The following is a 19,255-nucleotide window of genomic DNA, read 5'->3' as shown; positions in this document are numbered from 1 at the left end:
AGGACATGGTTAGAAGGCACACCCATATACAAATTAATTTCCATATTATAACACAGTTATTTACCTTTGTGTCTATCTTTCTAGCCAAAATGTGAGTTCATAATGAAACTTTTTTTTTTAATACCCAGGACAGTGTCTAGCATATGAGGCATATTTGTTGAATATATATTGTTGTTTCTACCCTGAAGAAGATCAATGCCCAAATCTTTATGTAACACCAAGAAGCTAGATATTGAAAATCATCAAATTAAAACAAGAATGACCTAGAATAACCACACAACAAAGACCAAGATAATATTGTTCCAAAAGTAAATCCGTGGCTCTCATGTTTTCAAAGGCAATCTCCTTACACTTAAATAGTACAGAGATATTTAGAAAAATCATGCTGCTTCCATTCATCATGTCTAAATAAAATGGCATAGCAATCATTAATGGTAATTATGATAAGTATTTTATAAACTTTAATTTGAATGTTAATACCCATTTTGGGAAGAATTTAAAGGAAAGATTCATTGACAAGATGTCACAAGGACCACTTCAGGGAGAAACGTTATTTTAATAAAGTGAAGACTGGAGAGTCTGGGGAACTGAGCCAAAAACCAAACCAAATATGCAATAACCACAGTGACACATTAACCCTCAACAATAATCACCCTCCTACTACAGTTATTACTTGAAACATGATTCTTTTGGGAGAATGATTCAGAATATTTTACCATATTTAAGTATAATGCAGCCTGGTCACAAATACTAAAAGAAAAAAAGAAAGCCAAAGAGGAAAAAAATCAATGATAATGTTTCTAAGTTACATATTTCCCTCTATTAGATTTAGTTTTGTTTTTATTCATTTAATAATTCTAAACATGCTTATATCCAAATTTGTGTCTTCTTAGCCCTTCTTTTCCTATATAACTTGTTCCTTAACACTTCCTCAGGAGTCTCCTTTTCTAAGCTTTTAATTAACATTTCTACTTTCTTCTGATTTCTAATATTAATAGTCGTCCTCTAAAAATGTGGCCATCTTCTAGTAGAAAATAAATATCACCTAAGCGCTTTTAATGCAATTTATTTATTCTTTAGATTGGCTAATATGACTCACTGGTCTAGTGAGTGAATTTGCATGATAATAAGCCATCCATAAATGGCATAGCTCAGCTCAGCTATTCTTTTTAAGCATTTCTATTCACTGTTCAGATTTAAATGCTTTATAATCATTTTGTCTGATATTATTCACAATAAAATCGTAAAATAGGTCAATATGAAATTCACAGAAATCTAAGTTTTTCAAAGATGCTACATAATTAAGCTTTTATGTTCCTCCAAGTTATGACAGGGGCTAGCCTGAACAATACCGGAAGGAGAAATTGGTAGTGTCACTTGATAGATGTGTACGGAAGTGTTGGAGCATTTCTAAGGACAAAAAAAGGTAGTGCTAACTGAACAGATGAGTGCTAAACCTTTAGTATGAAGTTCACCTGATAGCCTCGGGTAAGCAAGAATTGATCCAAAGCCAGGAAACCCCAGAGCTCTCTGCATACAAACTCACATTGCAAGAAGAATCCCTAAAACAAAATTCCAGACATAGTCTTCACAATTAAAACGATTCACCTTCCCCACCTAGCCCTATACCTATCTCCAGTCCACTTCCCCACTAATTTTGCTCCTTCTTCTGCCATGTGTTCTAATTCCAACTCCCAGAATTAACTCTCCTAACCATTGTCTGGGTTTAGACCTGTGTCACTTCACCTAAGAATTACTCCATTTAACTATACGTCAGTTTGGAAATGCCCCACACTTTGGCTTCTAAAACATCTCCTTATATGGTTGCCTTAACTTTTTCCTTCATTTTTTTTTTCTTCCGCAAACTCCTTTTATGCCACTCATTCTTGATGGGCCGATATTTTTCTACGGAGTGGTATATTTTGACTCTTGTCTCCTCAGTCTATGATCTTCTGAAGTGATCTTAACAACCACAACAGCTTTAAGCCGCACGTCTAAACCTTTCACAAGTTTTCTTCTTCAGTATGAATATTTATTCTGAGCAGAAACATATATCCCTGATGTCTATGAAATGTATATCATGGGTACTGCACAGGCATGGTAAACCTTATATATCAAAATACTGCTTCTTCAAATATTTCTCATTCTGAATATTGGAAAATGGTGTCACCATCCACCTAGTCAATCTAGAGTCAAACCCCAGCCATTAAGGCTGGAGTCATTCCAGAATGCTTTCTGCTTCGCTACCCACATTTGTTAAAATTTTATTTCAAAATATTTGAGAACCTACTATGTACCCATATTAAGCCAGGTGTAGACATACCTCAGTAATCAAGGTAGATATCATTCTTATAGAATTTATATCCCAATGAGAATGTATAAAGAGGCTTTTGTACTGTACTGTATGTGAAAAACATTCCTAGGAGTCTGGCTATATAAAATCTATCAAGCTATCTATTCCACAAATACAATATCAAAAGAACAAAAGTAATAGGTTCTTTTTTTTTTTTTTTTTTTTTTGTATTCCTGCATTATTTTCTTCCTGGAATGCCACAACAGCTATCTAACCAGTTTTATGTCTTTTTATTTTATTTCCTAGTCCCTATTTATCTGTCCCTAGTTCCTATCTATCTGCTCCAATGTAGCCAGAATAATCTTTCTTTGAAATTGCAAGCTGACTATAACCTTATCATGGTAAACTTGTCTATGGGATGCAATCCAAAGTCCTTGAACTGACCCATGAAGTCTTTGCTGATGGAAACTCTCTATACTCCATTTCTCCACCATATTCTCTGCTATGGCCATGCTAAGGTTCTTGCAAATTGCCATGCCCAGTGTGCTCTCTCCTGGCTCTCTGGCTCCACGCATGCTCTCCCATAAATAATCTCCATCTGAATAAACTCGACTTACACTTCAGATTCATGCTGGCATTAATCGCTCTATAAAGTCTTCCTTAAGAATCATTATAGTCCCATGGGGGCCCCACCTTTCTTTTCTCATTTCACCTTGCCATTTGCCCATCATTTTACTTATGGAATCAGATTATAATCATGGGTTTGCCTTTCTCTCCTGCTTGTTGAGCTTTTGAGGGGCTGGGCCCCCAGTTTGCTTCTTTCCATATTTTTGCTTTCTATAACCGTGCCTTCATGTAGGAGTCTGTAAGTAAATATTTAGTGAGTAAATTAATGGGTGGCAAATATTCTAGATTGCACAACAATATTGGGTTCTTCCTCAAATACCATGTTATGAAGTCCTACCTAGTTCCAAATAGACAATGCTTCCTTAATCTATGAGACCAACTCATCTTCCCTGTGTATTCCAGGCCTTTCACAATATCCAAAAGGAGACCCCTTCTGAAAAAATGGTAATCTTACATGTTCTTCAATGTTCGAGACTCACTTCCTCCGGGAAGCCGTCTTCATTACTCCAATAGAAATAGTGTTTTCTGACTTTGAACTCCCAATATTTTAACATAGGAATGGATATTTACCTATACTTATAACTAAGAATGTTTTCTATGTATATGTCCCCCTTTCTACCAAAACGATTTATCAAAGTTCTTATGAATAAAGACTCCTGAGTTGTGTCCGCTACTTCATTAGTACAAATTAGTACCATCATATATTGACAGGTATTCAATATATTCTTTTATTATATTATCCTTGAAGGAAAGAATAAAGAATCACTCTGGATTCTGCTCCAAATGTGCTCTAAATCTGTTCTCACCGACTCAACTACTTTCTATCTTTATCTGACTTGTTACATCAGCATTGTGCCTCAGAGCTGACCACTTTCTTTCGTGAAAGGTAGACTACTCTTAGCTTCCATACACTATACCCTTCTGATCTTCTGTGTCTCTGGCTACTCCACAGTCAGCTCTGGAAGCTATTCTTCCTTTACCAAACCTTTAAATGTTTGGCTCCTTGGGAATGTTTCTTCCCTAAGCCCATTTCTCATCTTATTCCTCACATACAGCCCAATCTGAACTTTTTACAACTTCATCTTAAATAGAGCAGAAAAGTAACTTCACTCTGTGCAACACTGTGTTTCAAACGAGCATAGCTCCTATCATTATAATGAATGCGGGGATAGAGAAGAGCAAACCAGTGCATAATTTTAGAAAAATACTCAACAGATACATAGCTTAAAAAGGACGTTTATAAAGACCAGACAGACAATGTGGATGGCCAGAGCACTTAAAAGTTATTTCGTTCCATAAAATGTAACCTCAATTCAGATCATGTTAGTGAATACAAATCGTTTGTGATTTGGCTTTAACCCACTGAAGAGAATATTTGTGCATTTACCCCAGCAAAAGTTGTAGCAGCTTCCCTCAGGCAGAAGTGCTTAAGTGTCTGATGATGTCAGTGACTTGCTTAAAAGAGGATAAAACAACATACCCTCAGGCAAGCAAGAGGATTTAAATAGAGCCAATTTAGGAAGTACAGTGCCTCAGCAAATTCAAAAATTAATTCAAATTAAGACATTTTGCTTTAAGAGCTTTATCAAAAGATCAGTTCTTCGATTCTAATTTAGAAGTGGGGTGGGGGGTTGGGGGAGGGAGTCAAAATGTATGTTCCATACAAATCTTCCTGTATTCAAAAGTATACCTTCAAAAATTACAGAACAAAAATCACAGCATGGATTACTTCAAACCGATAGAAACGTGAAGTTTATTTGTTTGTTTAATAAGTCATTTGGGACAAACAGATGGTTGCCAGAAGGGAGGTGAGTGGGGAATGGGTTACACAGGTGATGGTGATAAAGGAAGGAGTACCCTTGTGATGAGCACCAGGTGTTGCACGGACCTATTGAATCACTGCACTGTATACCTGGAACTATGTTACACTGTATGTTAACTAGACCTTAAATGAAAACAAAAGAAGAATTGGCAGTATTTCTGAAAATGGGTGTGAAGATAGAGATCAAAAGAGAAGGATCAAAAAATTTTTAAAAGTGAATCAATTGGGAATGGGAAGGATTGAAATTTATTCTAATATAAAGAACTAGAAATTTAGATATGTCTGAAACATGGTTCTGTCTTCTGTAGAATACAGTTTGTGATAAATTACTTGTCGCAGTAGTTATTTAATCTACATGCTTCATCTAGAACACCAACACATTTCTCCCAGGTATGGGGAGTAAACTCTCTGGGTCTCTAAAGCAAACTTGAGAGTCTAATTGAAACTTTATTTGTGCGTACACCTGTCCAATCTAGTAAAAACTAGATAGTGATCTTTTTAGAGTCCATAATTGTGTTCTGAGAGCTAAACTTTGACATCTGAGCTCAACAAACTCCCAGAGACACAGCTATAAGAAGATTATATAAAGGAGAAACATTATATCAAGTGATTTCATGTATAAAAACACATGTGATAGGAATTAAAGAGGGCATGTGATGTGATGAACACTGGATATTATATGCAACTGATGAAATATTGAACTCTACGTCTGAAACTAATGATGTACTATATGTTGGCTAATTTAATTTAAATTTAAACACACACACACACATACCAACACACAATGGAAAAACTATCCATTTTGCTCACTATTATTTCTGAAAATTATTGCTTATTTGGACATAGGATATCTATAGTTGGCAACATATCATTGGGATTTGCTTAAAATATTTTTAGCAAAAATAATCTTCATCTTTCATATAAATACGTATTTCTTTATGACCTTCATGACAAACTCAGAAACTCTGAAAATTGTCATGTGACCTTACCTTGCTTCCATTTTCTCTCGCCTCTCGTTCCATCTTGAGGTCAGAGATTAGAAGGTTCTTATATTTGTTTTTTCCATTACTGCTGTGGTCATCTATTCTGTATTCCGAAGTCAGCTGTGCTGAGAGGGGGCTGTCACTCAAGTTCAGTGGCTGCTCCTCCTGCTCCAGCCCAGGTTTGCCATCACCATTGGAGTCGCCTATCTCCCTGCCGTGTGTTCCCCCTGAAGCAACTGAACTGTGCCCCAGAGTCTCATTGCCGTTAAAACTCTCTGCAGCAGAATCATCTGTTGGAAAGAAGAGTTCAATTTTAATTAATGTGCCATTCAGTTACTATTTCAACATTCACCGAGCTCCTGTTATGTGCTTGGCATCGAGGTTAACGTTACATATCCTGTGTAATTTATCTTTACAAATAAACTTGTGAAGCAGCCAGTCATGTGTAATCTAGTAGGCACATTTAGGCAAAAGAAGTGAAGTGAAATAAGAAGAAGATAAAATAGGGAAAATGGTTCAATCTCAAATGCAATCGTGAAGAAAAGCAAATTGAAACAAAGAGAAGCTCATTAATTATTTTGTAGATAGTTTTTGTTTTTCTAGTGAGAATATCCAGATTTGGTGAAAATTCTCTGATAAAAGCAATGTGTGTTCTGCTAGTGGGGCGTATGTTGGTTCAAGCTTTATGAGTGTTTAATATGCATCTAAAACATTAAAAGTGATCACACCTTCCGTTCCAGTCATTACACTTCTGGGACCTCTAAGTTTAAGGAGTATAATCACTGAATGCATTTCTGTGCAGGTAAAAAAGCTTTTTTTTAACCAGTGTCGTTTACAATAGCAAATATTCAGAAAGTGACAAAAATTACCAAAAGTAAAAAACTGGCTTAATATATGTTGGGATGATTAGAATATGGGAAATGTAGAATCTTTTTCCATTAATATTAATGGGAAGTGTGAAGTGTTAAATGGAAAAAGCTAGCTTTAAAAATGGACAAATGATACCAATTTTCTGAAAAGAAAACATAAATCCTTATAGAGGAAGACGAGTAAAAAAATGTAGCCTAAAATATTGATATTAATTTCTTCTTACTGGAATGGCACTATATTTTTAAAATACTCTTTATTATTTACAACATATATAATTTTCTAATAAAAAATAAAATAACTCAGAATAAAAAATAAAAAGCAAAACTGGGAAGAAAGGGAAGAAACAAAGTCAGTCAAAATTTTCTGGCTTTAAAATAAATGATAAGCTTGTTTAGAAATACACTACAATAACAATTAGAGTAAGAAGCAAAATTTACATGCAACAAAAATCCTATTTCTCTTAATTTCATCTTTATATTAATTTCAAAGGATTATGAGGGACAAAGGTGTTAAATTGTTTCCTATAGTTAAGGGCTCTTGAAATGATACAAATATGAGTGTGCACAAGTAATATTTTGATTCTGAATATTCTCAAGTTTGCTTTATTTTTATAGGATGCAACAAAATAGTTAATGCCAAAAATTATATTTAATTCTGAAGGAGTGATATAACTCACCTGTTCATTTATTTATTCAACATTTATTAAATACCAATATTAGGCCAAAAGGTGGTTAAATAATTTGGCCAACAGAGCTTCTGCCTTCAGCAAGTTCACAAATAACTAAAAGAGATGAAAAAAACAAAATGAAAACAAAAACGTGAAACTAAAATGCAGAGGAAAAAAGGCTTTGATCCAAAACAAGGTCAGTAAAGGCATCACAGAAGTTTTCCTAAAGAAGGTGGCATATGAGCCGAATTTCAAAAGATGAGTAAGACTTAACCAGTGAAGAAACTAGGGGAGAGCGTTCCCCACTTAGGTATCAGCAGTTGCAACATCTTCGAAGAAGAAGGGAAATACAGGGCAGATGAGACACAAGGTTGGGGTGCTGACTGTAAATAGAGTCAGAAAGGGAAACCTAGATAGGGAGGCAGAGGATGAAGAGCTTGGCTTGGACCTTGAGCGTGAATAGGATCAATTTTATTGTCCGAAATGATATGGGAAAAAAAATTTTTTAAAGAGATTACTCTGACTGATGAGGAGAATGGGATGAAGGTGACAAAATCAGAAACCATGAAGAGCTCTAGAAGCCATCTGAATCAGCATTGTTGAAAGCCTGAATCAAAACAGCAGTAGTGTAGAACAGGAAGGGATCGAATCATCATAAGAAAAGAACAGGTAAGACAGAGTAGGACAGACAGGGGTCCAAAAGGAAGCCCAGATCTCCAGCTCCAAGGGAAAATGAAAATAAAGAACATTAAGCTTAATTTTCAGTAAAATAATATTTAAAAAATTTAAATTTTAAAAATTTAATATTTTAAAACTATTTTGTGGAAAAATTAAAATGTACTCAAATTGTAAGGACCTATTTAGGAAGAGGCTTTCATTAAAGTTAAACAAAAATCTTGTTTAACCCTTAAACTGTCCCGGCTCCCCTTCCCCCCAGGGGATTTACTTAAAAACAAGTCCTGGAAACCAGTTCCAGGTAACAAACCTCAGATACAAGGGTGGGTCAGGCCAGGTGGAGACATCCGATCAGTGGTGGGGGGACGCATACTGTCTCCCTAGCTACCAAGGAGTATGAGCCCCTGCCCTTTGGGAGCTTTTTTGGCGCCAATCCTAACCAAGGTGTGATAGGCTGGTTCAAACGTCTACTAGGGTAAATTGTAATTCAATTGGTCACCCAGTATCATTGTGGAGTTTCCTGTGTGTGTTACAATCTCATTGGCCAACTGTGCGTGGCCAGGCCCGACCGCATGGCCTTTGCCCTTAAAAGCTAATCTGGGAGATTAAGAGTCACTTATGTTTATAAAAAATAAAAAATTAAAAGTAAAAAAAAAAAAAAAAGCTAATCTGGGAAACAGAGAAGGGTCGCCTGCTTTGTAAGAGGCCTGGTCCTGGCCGGTCAGTTTGATTCTTGATCCTTGGTGTGAAATAAAGCTTTGCTTGACCTTCGCTTTGTATCAGTCTCGCTCCTTTAATCATAGACCCATTATTGGGGCATAACACAAATGGCAAGATTCTATTCATAAATTACTCCTTTTACATCCCCATTCAAACATAAGACTTCATGTAGAAAGAAAACATAAGAGAATTTAGAGAAACTCAGTCATAAAGAATATGACATGGCACTTCCCATAGTTACTGAGAAATCAAAACATTCTTTTAAGCATGAAATATATAAGGTTTTTGAAATAAAGAATTCAGGGAATAATATACCTAAGTAATTCAGAAAATTGTGCATGTCCTTTATATGAAGTCAGATCCAATTCTAAAGTATGCAAGGTCATTTCTGATTATTTAAGCTATTTCTTTCCACAGAAATCCAAAGAGAAGCACAATAGACATATTCTAGGCCAATTATCAAATTCATGAAGAAAAGTGTGATTTAACATTTGTGTACTAGAATCCTTTAAAAAATGCTAAATATTTTATGTAAGAAAATTTTATAAATATGTTAAAAGAGTGAATAACTCTGAAGGTATATTACATTTTAAAACCTAATTTAAGAGTTCCCTGCATGGTTCAGTTAGTTAAGCATCTACCTTTGGCTCAGGTCATGATCTCAGGGTCCTGAGATGGGGCCCCAGGTCTCTGTCAGGCTCCCTGCTCAGCCAGAAACCTGCTTCTCCCTTTCCCTTTGTTCCTCTCTGTTTGTGCTCTCTTGCTCATTTTCTGTCTCTCTCTAACTAATAAATAAATAAATAAATAATCTTGAAAATCGGGACGCCTGGGTGGCTCAGTTGGTTAAGCAGCTGCCTTCGGCTCAGGTCATGATCCCAGCGTCCTGGGATCGAGTCCCACATCGGGCTCCTTGCTCCGCAGGGAGCCTGCTTCTCCCTCTGACTCTGTCTTCCACTCTGTCTGCCTGTGCTCGCTCTCACTCTCTTACAAATAAATAAATAAAATCTTTAAATAATCTTGAAAATGAATAAATAAATCTATGCTAGCATGAAACAAAGCCAGTCTATCATAGTTAAAAATTTAAAATAGTACACTGTGTCTTTAACCTGAAATCGTCATACATATTTAGTAACTATCGTACCATTTACTCACATTTTAAATAAGATAAACATTATGATCTATCAGGAGAATATTTAATAAAAGTCATGTATTTATAATCTTGGTATAAAGTATAAACAATAAAGGAGAAAGTATTTTTAGACAGAGTAGTTCACTCCAGATGTTACCAAGGTAACTAAATTCTACAGCTTTCCATATTTCATTCGTGAGTAAATCAGTATGTTTTCTCAAGAACAAATGAATGACTTACTTATTTGTATGAAATTTATATATTCACACATTTTATCATTTAAATGGTAAAAGAACCAGTAATGTCACATGCCACTATTTTATAAATCAAAATTTAAAACAGAGTTTTTGATGTCTATATTAGAAAAATACAGAAATCAAGAGTGAGCAGACATTAAACTGAAGCTAAATGAACCGCTTTTTATTGTCTGGTTTCTTGCAACCCTGTTAACGATTTTTATTTACTCTTCCTTAGAGATACTTTTTCAGAATTTGAAACCACCCATCTCAGACTCCTGTTTATGATAACCAACTCATACCCTCTTATTGCTTCAAAGGGGAAATCTGCTTCCTTACCCAAGATCATTTGCTCCATCCTAAGTGGCTGCTGGTGTGTGGGTAGCGAGCTGCTATACAAAGGGTACAGTGTTGAGATCTGTAGGTATGGCCTTTAGGTTCGCACGCCCAGAATGCTGGTGCTTCTCTCAAGTTTCAGCCTGGGTACCATAGCACTGGAACTAAGAACTCTGTGTTTGAGGACCAAGGAGAAAACGGTACCTGGAGCTCTGGAAATTAAGAGTGCCCAGGGTACCTAGCAACAGAGGAGAATGTGGAATGTGATGACAGGAAACGTGGCATCCAGTGACATCAGGAAGGCAGTTGGATGTTTAGGTTGCGTTGCTCTGAGGCTGGTTTTGCTGGGATGGATTTGGGGCTGCGCAGAGGACCATGCAAATGAGCTCAGCTGTGGCTCTTACCTTTAAGTTGCTGTAACACGAACCAGCTATTCATTTTCTTCTTTCTCTTCCCTACTCCCCACTCCCTTCACCAATTAGCACAGACCCTAGAAATACTATTTGTTTATATTATGTCTAATGTCATCACAAGAGTCAATGGTTAGCTCTCTCTATATAAAGAGAATTAACCTATAACATCAAGTATGATATATATTTATATATTTAAGTATATAAATATGCATATATGTGTTCTCTCCATATATAAACATAATGTGATGTATATATATTTGAAATCTCCCAAAGCACCTGACCTACATTCTCATTCAGCCACTTTCAGTAGTTCTTCATTATGGTCTTTAGGCCAAGTGCCTTAGGCAAAATGAATAGGAAAAAATATATATATATAATCCTCATTTTAAGATTAGTACTTGGAAATTTAGTCCAAAAATCCAGGTCAGATACTTATAGCGTCCAGAAAGCTTTTATGGTGTTCCCCCCAAATGTACTACAGTCCTCTACCCCCATCCTTTGGTGCCTCCTTATTAAACCACCCTTTAATATATGAACATAAAGCTAATTTTAAATCCAAAATACAGACATAAATAACCCTGTGTCAAAAGATTGGTACCTTAATATGCAAAAAAATAGAAAAAAAAAATTTTTAAATCCTTCAAAGTCTATTTAACAAAATGGAGCTTAGGGGCCAGCCCCTTCATCACTTTATCACTCCTACCCTCTGCTCTAAGTTTTCTTCTAGTCTAGGGTCCCCTATAAAAAAAATTGAAGTATATCCATTGCTATACTATACCCTTCATTTTTTCTCTCCTTTCAAGTTTTTATTTAAATTCCAGTTAGTTAACATACGTTGTAATATTAGGCTCAGGTGTAGGAATTCACTAATTCCTTCATTGCTTAGGTACAACATCCAGGGATTGGTATACGTGCCCTCCTTAATACCCATCACCTATTTAACCCCTCCCCTCCCCCACTCATCTCCTCTCCAGCAACCCTCAGTTTGTTCTTTATAGTTAAGAGTCTGTTTATGGTTTGCTTCTCTCTTTTATCCCCCCTATGTTCGACTATTTTGTTTCTTAAATTCCACATATGAGTGAGATTATATGCCCATACTCTATATCTTACACCATAGCTCCCTCTACTCTGCAACATGAAGCAGGCAATCCAGTCTAAAGAAATCCTTCGTGAGAACACAAGCAGCAACCTAACATCATCTGTAGCAACTTCTTACTAGACATATCTCCAAAGGCAAGGGAAACAAAAGCAAAAATGAACTACTGGGACTTTGTCAAGATAAAAATTTCCTCACAGTTAAGGAAACAAACAATAAAACTGAAAGACAACCTACACATGGGAGAAGATATTTGCAAATGACATATCTGGTAAAGAGTTAGTATCCAAAAGCTATAAAGAACTTAATCAAACTCAATACCCAAAAAACAAATAATCCAGTTAAATGGGCAGAAGTCATGAAGAGACATTTTTTTCCAAACAAGATATACAAATAGCTAACAGACCAACAACTAACAACTAAAAGACAGCTCAATGTCACTCATCATCAGAAAAATACAAATCAAAACTATGATGAGTTTCCACCTGTCAGAATGGCTAAAATTAACAACACAGGAAACAACAGGTATTGGCAAAGACCCGGAGAAAAGGAAACCTTCTTCCACTGTTGGTGGAAATGCATATTAGTGGAACCACTCTGGAAAACAGTATGGAGATTCTTCAAAAAGTTAAAAATAGAACTATCCTATGTTCCAGCAATTTCACTCATAGGTACTTACACAAAGGATACAAAAATACTGATTCCAAGGGGCACGTGCACCCAATGTTTATATCAGCATTGTCAGCAATAGCCAAAGTATGGAAAGAGTCCAAATGTCCATCAACTAATGAACATGTAAAGAAAAATGGTATGTATGTATACAGAATATACCTACAGTGGAATATTACTCAGCCATCAAAAAGTATGAAATTTTGCCATTTCCAATGACATGGATGGAGCTAGATTGTATTGTGCTAAGAGAAATAAGTTGGTCAGACAAGGACAAATACTATATGCTCATACAGTAATTTAAGAAATAAAACAGATGACATCAGGGAAAGAAGGAAAAAAAAAAGAGAAGGGGAGGCAAACCGTAAGAGACTATTAACTACAGAGAACAAACTGAGGGTTGCTGGAGGTGAGGTGGGCAGTGGATGGACAAAAGGGGTCATAAATATGAAGGAGGACACCTGTGATAAGCACCAGGTGTCATATGTAAGTGACAAATCACTAAATTCTACTCCTGAAACTGGTATTGCACTATATGTTAACTAACTAGAATTTAAATAAAAACTTGAAACAAAGATAGATGATAGATGATCGATAGATGGAAAGATAGATAATAGATAGATTAATCCTTTGCTGGGCAGCCCCATTCCTTCCCCAGTCTAAGACCTTGACACATTCCTGCCTTTGTCCATTTGTAGTTGTCACCTACAAATTTCTTCCTCATTTTTCTTATTTCCTTTCTTCAGATCCTTCTGATGACTTTTCCATTCTTTGATTTCTACTTTGCTCAACTTTTATAATACTGTTATTGAGTAAACAGCACTGTGCTATGTTTTATCTTTTACTTATATGCAAAAATTTTAACTGCTGATTACAGAAGTCTTGCACATTGACGTCCTTAATACCACAAACATCTTTCAAAAAGTAAGTAATCAACATATTTGCAAACTATAATCCAGATTATATACTATTTAATAATGCTGTCTTAAACATGTACAAAAGAATGATGCTACATTTTGAAGTAAAACTTTCACACTAAGGAGTTTACTAATATAAATAAATAAATATATATGTATATAGGTATATATAAAAAGTTAAAGGGGATTGATTTTAAAATGATAAAACCAATATTGAGGGTAAGAAAGTACAGAGGGATTCAGTTTTCCCCCTCCAAAGTGAAGGATAAGTTCTTAAAACTTGACCTCTTTGAAGAAGGAACTAGAGGGTATTGTGCTAAGCGAAATAAGTATACCAGAGAAAGACAATTATCATATGATCTCACTGATAGGAGAAATTTGAGAAACAAGACAAAAGATCATACGGGAAGGGAGGGAAAAATGAAACAAGATGAAACCACATAGGAAGATAAAACATAAGAGACTCTTAATCTCAGGAAACAAAGTGAGGGTTGCTGGAGGGGAGAGGGGGTAGGAGGGATTGTAAAAGAATTCTCAGTCTTTAAAAAAAAATGGGCACATCATCTGGTTTTTGATTGCAATGAAAGTGGCTTTTCCACTTGGTGAAGACAAACTAGATCAGATGGCAGTCTAGGCATCTGTAGCAGCTCAGGATTGGGCACGGAGCCTGGGCTAATCTCCAACCAGAGAAATTCTGTCATTAAAAAATAAGAATTTAGTGCAGGGCCCTGTATTCTTCCTGGGGTAACTTCGCTTTTTGATAACAGGTCCTGATTCTTTATGCAGTTGGCCATCTCGAACTGAGCACCACCTGGTTCACTGAATGTCAAATTCATGCACATTTTGGAGCCCTCCTTCACTGAGTGGGAGTACAATATATAGAAAGGAGTCTATTCATGCCCCAGGGGTATATGCGCATGACTTGCCATACATGAGTTCTTTCTTTAATCTCTGTCTATGGTCTTCAATGAAATTCTTTGTGAAAAATTGAGAATAAAAAATGTCAGCCAGGTTTCCATGATTCTATGAAACTCTGTGATGGTACAGTTGCTTTCATGGATAGGCCCAAATGGACAATGAAATCCATTTAGTGAACCTTGATAGGTCTAGTTGTGTATTCTCTTTAGTGTTCTAGAGATAGTCAGAGGTTATTTTTTATGATATTTCTTTGGTAGCAGCCAAATGGTATAGAAACTTGAAAAGGAAAAGTTGGAGGACTTTTTAATAGAAGTTGAAGGAAGGATGATATTGATAGATCTTTCATAACAGGCCAGGGTAAAACTATTGTATTAGACACCTCTAATTAGAGAGGGTAGTTATTTGTCCTCAGCAGAAAGGATACTTATTGTTGACTTGGTCCTGTATTTTACTCACCCATTCTTCCTCCTCCACCATCACCTAAGAACCCTCAGAATGTTTTATATACTCCCATTTCCGCCACACATGAATTTTAATCAAGGAAATCATATCATACAAAAAGAAATGAAATAATCAGAGGATTTCCCATGGAGCTATTACTCTTATTCTCTACTCCATTATTGACAAACTGTGGACGTTCTAAAATAATGGAATAAACTATTAAAAACTCAGCTATGATGTCACTGAAAGATATAATCCGAGCCTGAAGGGCTGCTTTTCAGGATGTGATATATGCTGTAAACAGCTACTGATTCTTGGAGCTGCCTTCCTCTTAGCTCCAATATCAGCCTGGAAAAAAAGTCTCTTCTGAGATAGCAATGATACTTCCAATAATTCTCTGAAGTTATAGGTTCCATTGGCCTATAAGAAGGACACTTCCAAAAAAGGGATAGACAACTGCCCATTTCACACCATGTAGGCCACTATGGGAACAGATAAAAAGAAGAGCTTTGTGTTGGCCATGATCACTGATCCTGAACACTAAGAGAATGGAAGATGTCCAAAAAACAGAATGGACTGGGACACAGGCCCATAAGAGTACCTGAAGCATTTTTCATTTCACTCTGCCTAAGGAAAATATTGTCAAGGCCAGCCTTCTAGGCAGAGATAAAAATTTCATTCCCTAACATGATTTGCCATCTGGAAACTCAGTAGTTTCACTGCTAGCTAAAGAGAAGAAAATGTGGAATGAGTAGTGGAACCAGTTAGGCATGTTAGCTATGGCTTTGGAACCAGATGCAGAAAGGAATGCAATACTCATGTGGAGTTCTTTGTTTGCCATCAAGTGTTGGAAGATTAAAACACATTTCTCATTTCTTTAGGTTTTATTTCCACTGTTGTATCTATGGTGTGGTGGTAGTAGATAAATAGACTAACTGGTCCGGTAATCACATAATTTCAATTGCTCCAGAACTAAAGAAGAAATGAACATCACTTGGTGATCTGGCCTCAGAAATTGGGGCTCCTCAATACCATCTCTGAATGCAATAGCTGGACAGGACTTAGATTTCTTTCCATTTGAGGAAGAATGAGATTGGTTGACGTTTATGTTAAATAGGTGGTAACTATTTGGTACGATTACCTTTGGCAATATGAGAAGGTTATGTGATGTGTGATATGCAATGGTGTGGTGTGTGTGCATGTGTGCATTTTAGCAGCCAAATGATGGTAGGCACTAAGCATCCATTGGGTTGTAAACCTAGTGCATATGATTCCTTCCTAGCATTTTCCAGATGGCATATCATATTAGGGAATGAGAAAAATTTCAAGCTGTGAGACAGAGAAAAGAAGTCACTGGAACTAGGTCTTTTTATCTCAACAAAATTACTATCACTGAAGGTACCATGACTTTTTAAAAAACTGGGGTGGTCTTTTGTTCCTAACTTCTTCAGATTAGTGAATTTCCAACTCTTTCATGAATTTTGTCAGAAACTCCAGTACCTCTCTATTAGAATCCCATTATTTGTGTTGTTTTCATTTAATTTAGTCAAAGATGATTTTTTTAACTTGAAAAAAGCAAACTTAACTAATGTATATTTGTTTTACTTTTGAGAAAACTGAAAAACAGAAATGTTAAGTGATTTGATTTTATCTTACTAAGAATACAATTTATACTTTGAAAGGACTTAGAATCACAATGCAATATAGTCAAAGAACTAGAGGACTCTAAACTCAGAAAGAACATTGTCAGAGATGATGAAGAGAAACACAGTTGAATCAAATTTAAAGATGTTACCTGTCAGACAATCAAAGATTAGAATTTACATAGAATTGGTATTTTTGTACAATATATGGGAAATCTTTTTTTTTTTTTAAGATTTTATTTATTTTACAGAGATCACAAGTAGGCAGAGAGGCAGGCAGAGAGAGGAGGAAGCAGGCTCTCCAATGAGCAGAGAGCCCAATTCAGGGCCCGATCCCAGTCCTCTGGGATCATGACCTGAGGCAAAGGCAGAGGCTTAACCCACTGAGCCACCCAGACTCCCCAGGAAATCTTTTTGACAAAATTATAAAAATATCAAGAGTTTCTCTATCTCTAGAGGAATTTAATTATGAAATGTAAACTATTGAAGGGAAATGTCCAGTCCTTACTCCTTTATCAATTTATATTGCCACATAGTAAATATTCAGTAACTATTTGTTGAGCTGGATAATACCAAGAGGTGATAGTCACATATCTATTTTATGTCTGCTTTTCAGTGTGCCATTGATGGCTTGGGGATGAAGGTGGTCACATAAGGAGGAATGCAAGCCATTGTAAAGAGCCGATAGAGACTTCTGCCACAGCCAGTAAGGAAACAAGGAGTTCAGTCACAAGAGGCTGTCTACATTTCTGACCTATTTAACTGTGAGATATGGATGTTGTTTTGAGCTGCTATGTGTTCAGTAATTTGTCACACAGCAATGTGAAATAAATATAGCAACAAACATAAAGGATTTTCTATGCTGTCTTGGGATAAGTAACACCAGTCAGAATTATTTAACCAGGGGCATCTGGTGGCTCAGTGGGTTAAAACCTCTGCCTTTGGCTCAGGTCATGATCCCAGGGTCCTGGGACCAAACCCCACATCGGGCTTTCTGCTCAGTGGAGACTTCTTCTCTCTCTGCCTGCCTCTCTGCCTACTTGTGATCTCTGTCAAATAAATAAATAAAATCTTAAAAAAAAAAAAAAAACTCTTAAAAATAAAGAATTATTTAACTATATTTCATATGATAAGTGCATATCAGTGATTCTCAAACTTCAATTGCTTCAGAATTTTCTAGAGAAACTATTAAAAATGCAGATCCACTTGAACATGAAAAATCTCTACCCCCAACAAAACCCAGAAATCTTGGTTTAATTCACCTTAAGGGGCAAGTAATCTAGAAGTATTTCTCAAAGAAGAGTTTTGGGGCCACATGTGAGAAATTAATGTGGATAATATCCAATAATTAACTGGTTCAACATGTGATTATGGGAAGCAACTCTTGATACCAAGAGAACACAACTGACAGCCATCAAATCTGAGTTTAGGAAGACTGAATCTGAGGATATTTTAGTCCCATTTAATCAATCTTCAGGAAATTTTCAGAAAAAGATGTCAGCAAGCCAAATATTCTCTTAACAAAAACTAATAAACAAGAGCACATATTGCCAGTGTGGCCCCACTTTTAAAGAACTCATGAACGAATAGGATTTTTTTCCCATAGAGTGAATGTAAATGTGTGACTAAGGAACTAAAGGCATAATTTCAGGCAAGAAGATTACCTTGATTACCTTGACTAGCAAACTCTTGGGGAAGAAGATCTTTATCAAAGTCAATTGTAAGTTTGCAAAAGCAAGAATCTTCCCTCTGCCCATAAAGCAGAACTGCATATCACCTATGTGCTCACATGTGCTGAAATCACTGTGGATTATGCTCATATAGTAGGTAAAGAGGAAACATTGTCAAAACCTCCAAAGTTTGGCTTTGGGTCCCTCATGTTCTCTTACCCATCTTAAGGGTCAATCTTCCAGCTGTCTGTGTGCCCACTGGCTCAGAATGTAAATCATTGCTTAAGGAAGAGACTGACTGACAGATTGGTTGATTTATTGGTTGATTGGCCTTTGACTGAAATTCCCCATAAAAAAATATTACTTCAGCTAGGCACTTGTAATTTAAACATCTCATCTCTACTTGTGGAATGAAAGGCTTTTCCTCTTGGTATTTCCAGCCTAGGTGAAGAAGTGTATTGTATTTTGGGGATGTGTGTAGAAGGAGAAATCTTGTAATCACACTAGACCTATTTAATGCCCATGTATTTAGAGTAATTTAGAGGCTAATGATTAGAGTGCATGCTCTATGATGTTTTCTCTTAAGCCCTTCATCTGCCAGAAATTCCTCTTCTTACTGCAGTAAGTGAGCCAGAACTACTCAACAAGGAAGCTGAAGATCTCATCCTCAACATTCTGAGACAGCAAGAAACCTGAGCCACTACAAACTTTGTAGACCTAAAAAACAAACAAATCCTAAAATAGGATTATGAAAGGCTTTCATACACATTCCATCTTACACTTTGGTCATTTAATGGTTTGATCTATTCTTTGCAAACCATTTTCCAGATTTCTTTGCCTATTGTCTCATGGCTTAGCTCAAATGATGGGAGATGCTGGCAAAGACCAAGGATGGGAAAAAGAGAAAATGGATGGGTATCCCTACTTCTACTTTACACACACACCCTCTCTGATTCAGGGCTCCAGCTCAGATTCTTCCTCCCCATATCCCAGCCCATGCCAGAACGCCTCTTCCATGAATCTCACACAACCAGGTAGGCAGCCCTGGCTCTTGGGTTCTTGGGTTCTAGTAACAGCAACTCCTCCCTGGTTTCTCCACCTCCAGCTGTAGCAGTGGCTTCCTTCTGTTA

At 36.4% G+C, this 19,255-nt stretch overlaps 1 protein-coding gene across 10 annotated transcripts in view; it reads right to left on the bottom strand.

The window, feature by feature from the left end:
• NOL4 (nucleolar protein 4) overlaps positions 1–19,255 on the bottom strand; it is a 410,591-nt gene that overhangs the window by 198,164 nt on the left and 193,172 nt on the right. For 9 of the 10 annotated variants that reach the window (XM_082699570.1, XM_082699569.1, XM_082699571.1 and 6 more), the window contains one exon: positions 5,732–6,015. In XM_082699570.1, the coding sequence (XP_082555696.1) occupies positions 5,732–6,015 (284 nt within the window). Of the gene's footprint in view, positions 1–5,731; positions 6,016–10,361; positions 10,520–19,255 lie in introns of those variants that run through there. The other variant, XM_082699576.1, reaches the window with a different exon arrangement.

This window comes from Mustela nivalis (genome assembly GCF_964662115.1).
Source record: "Mustela nivalis genome assembly, chromosome: 14".
Classification (NCBI taxonomy): Eukaryota; Metazoa; Chordata; class Mammalia; order Carnivora; family Mustelidae; genus Mustela; species Mustela nivalis.
This window is presented reverse-complemented; position numbering and strand designations above follow the sequence as displayed.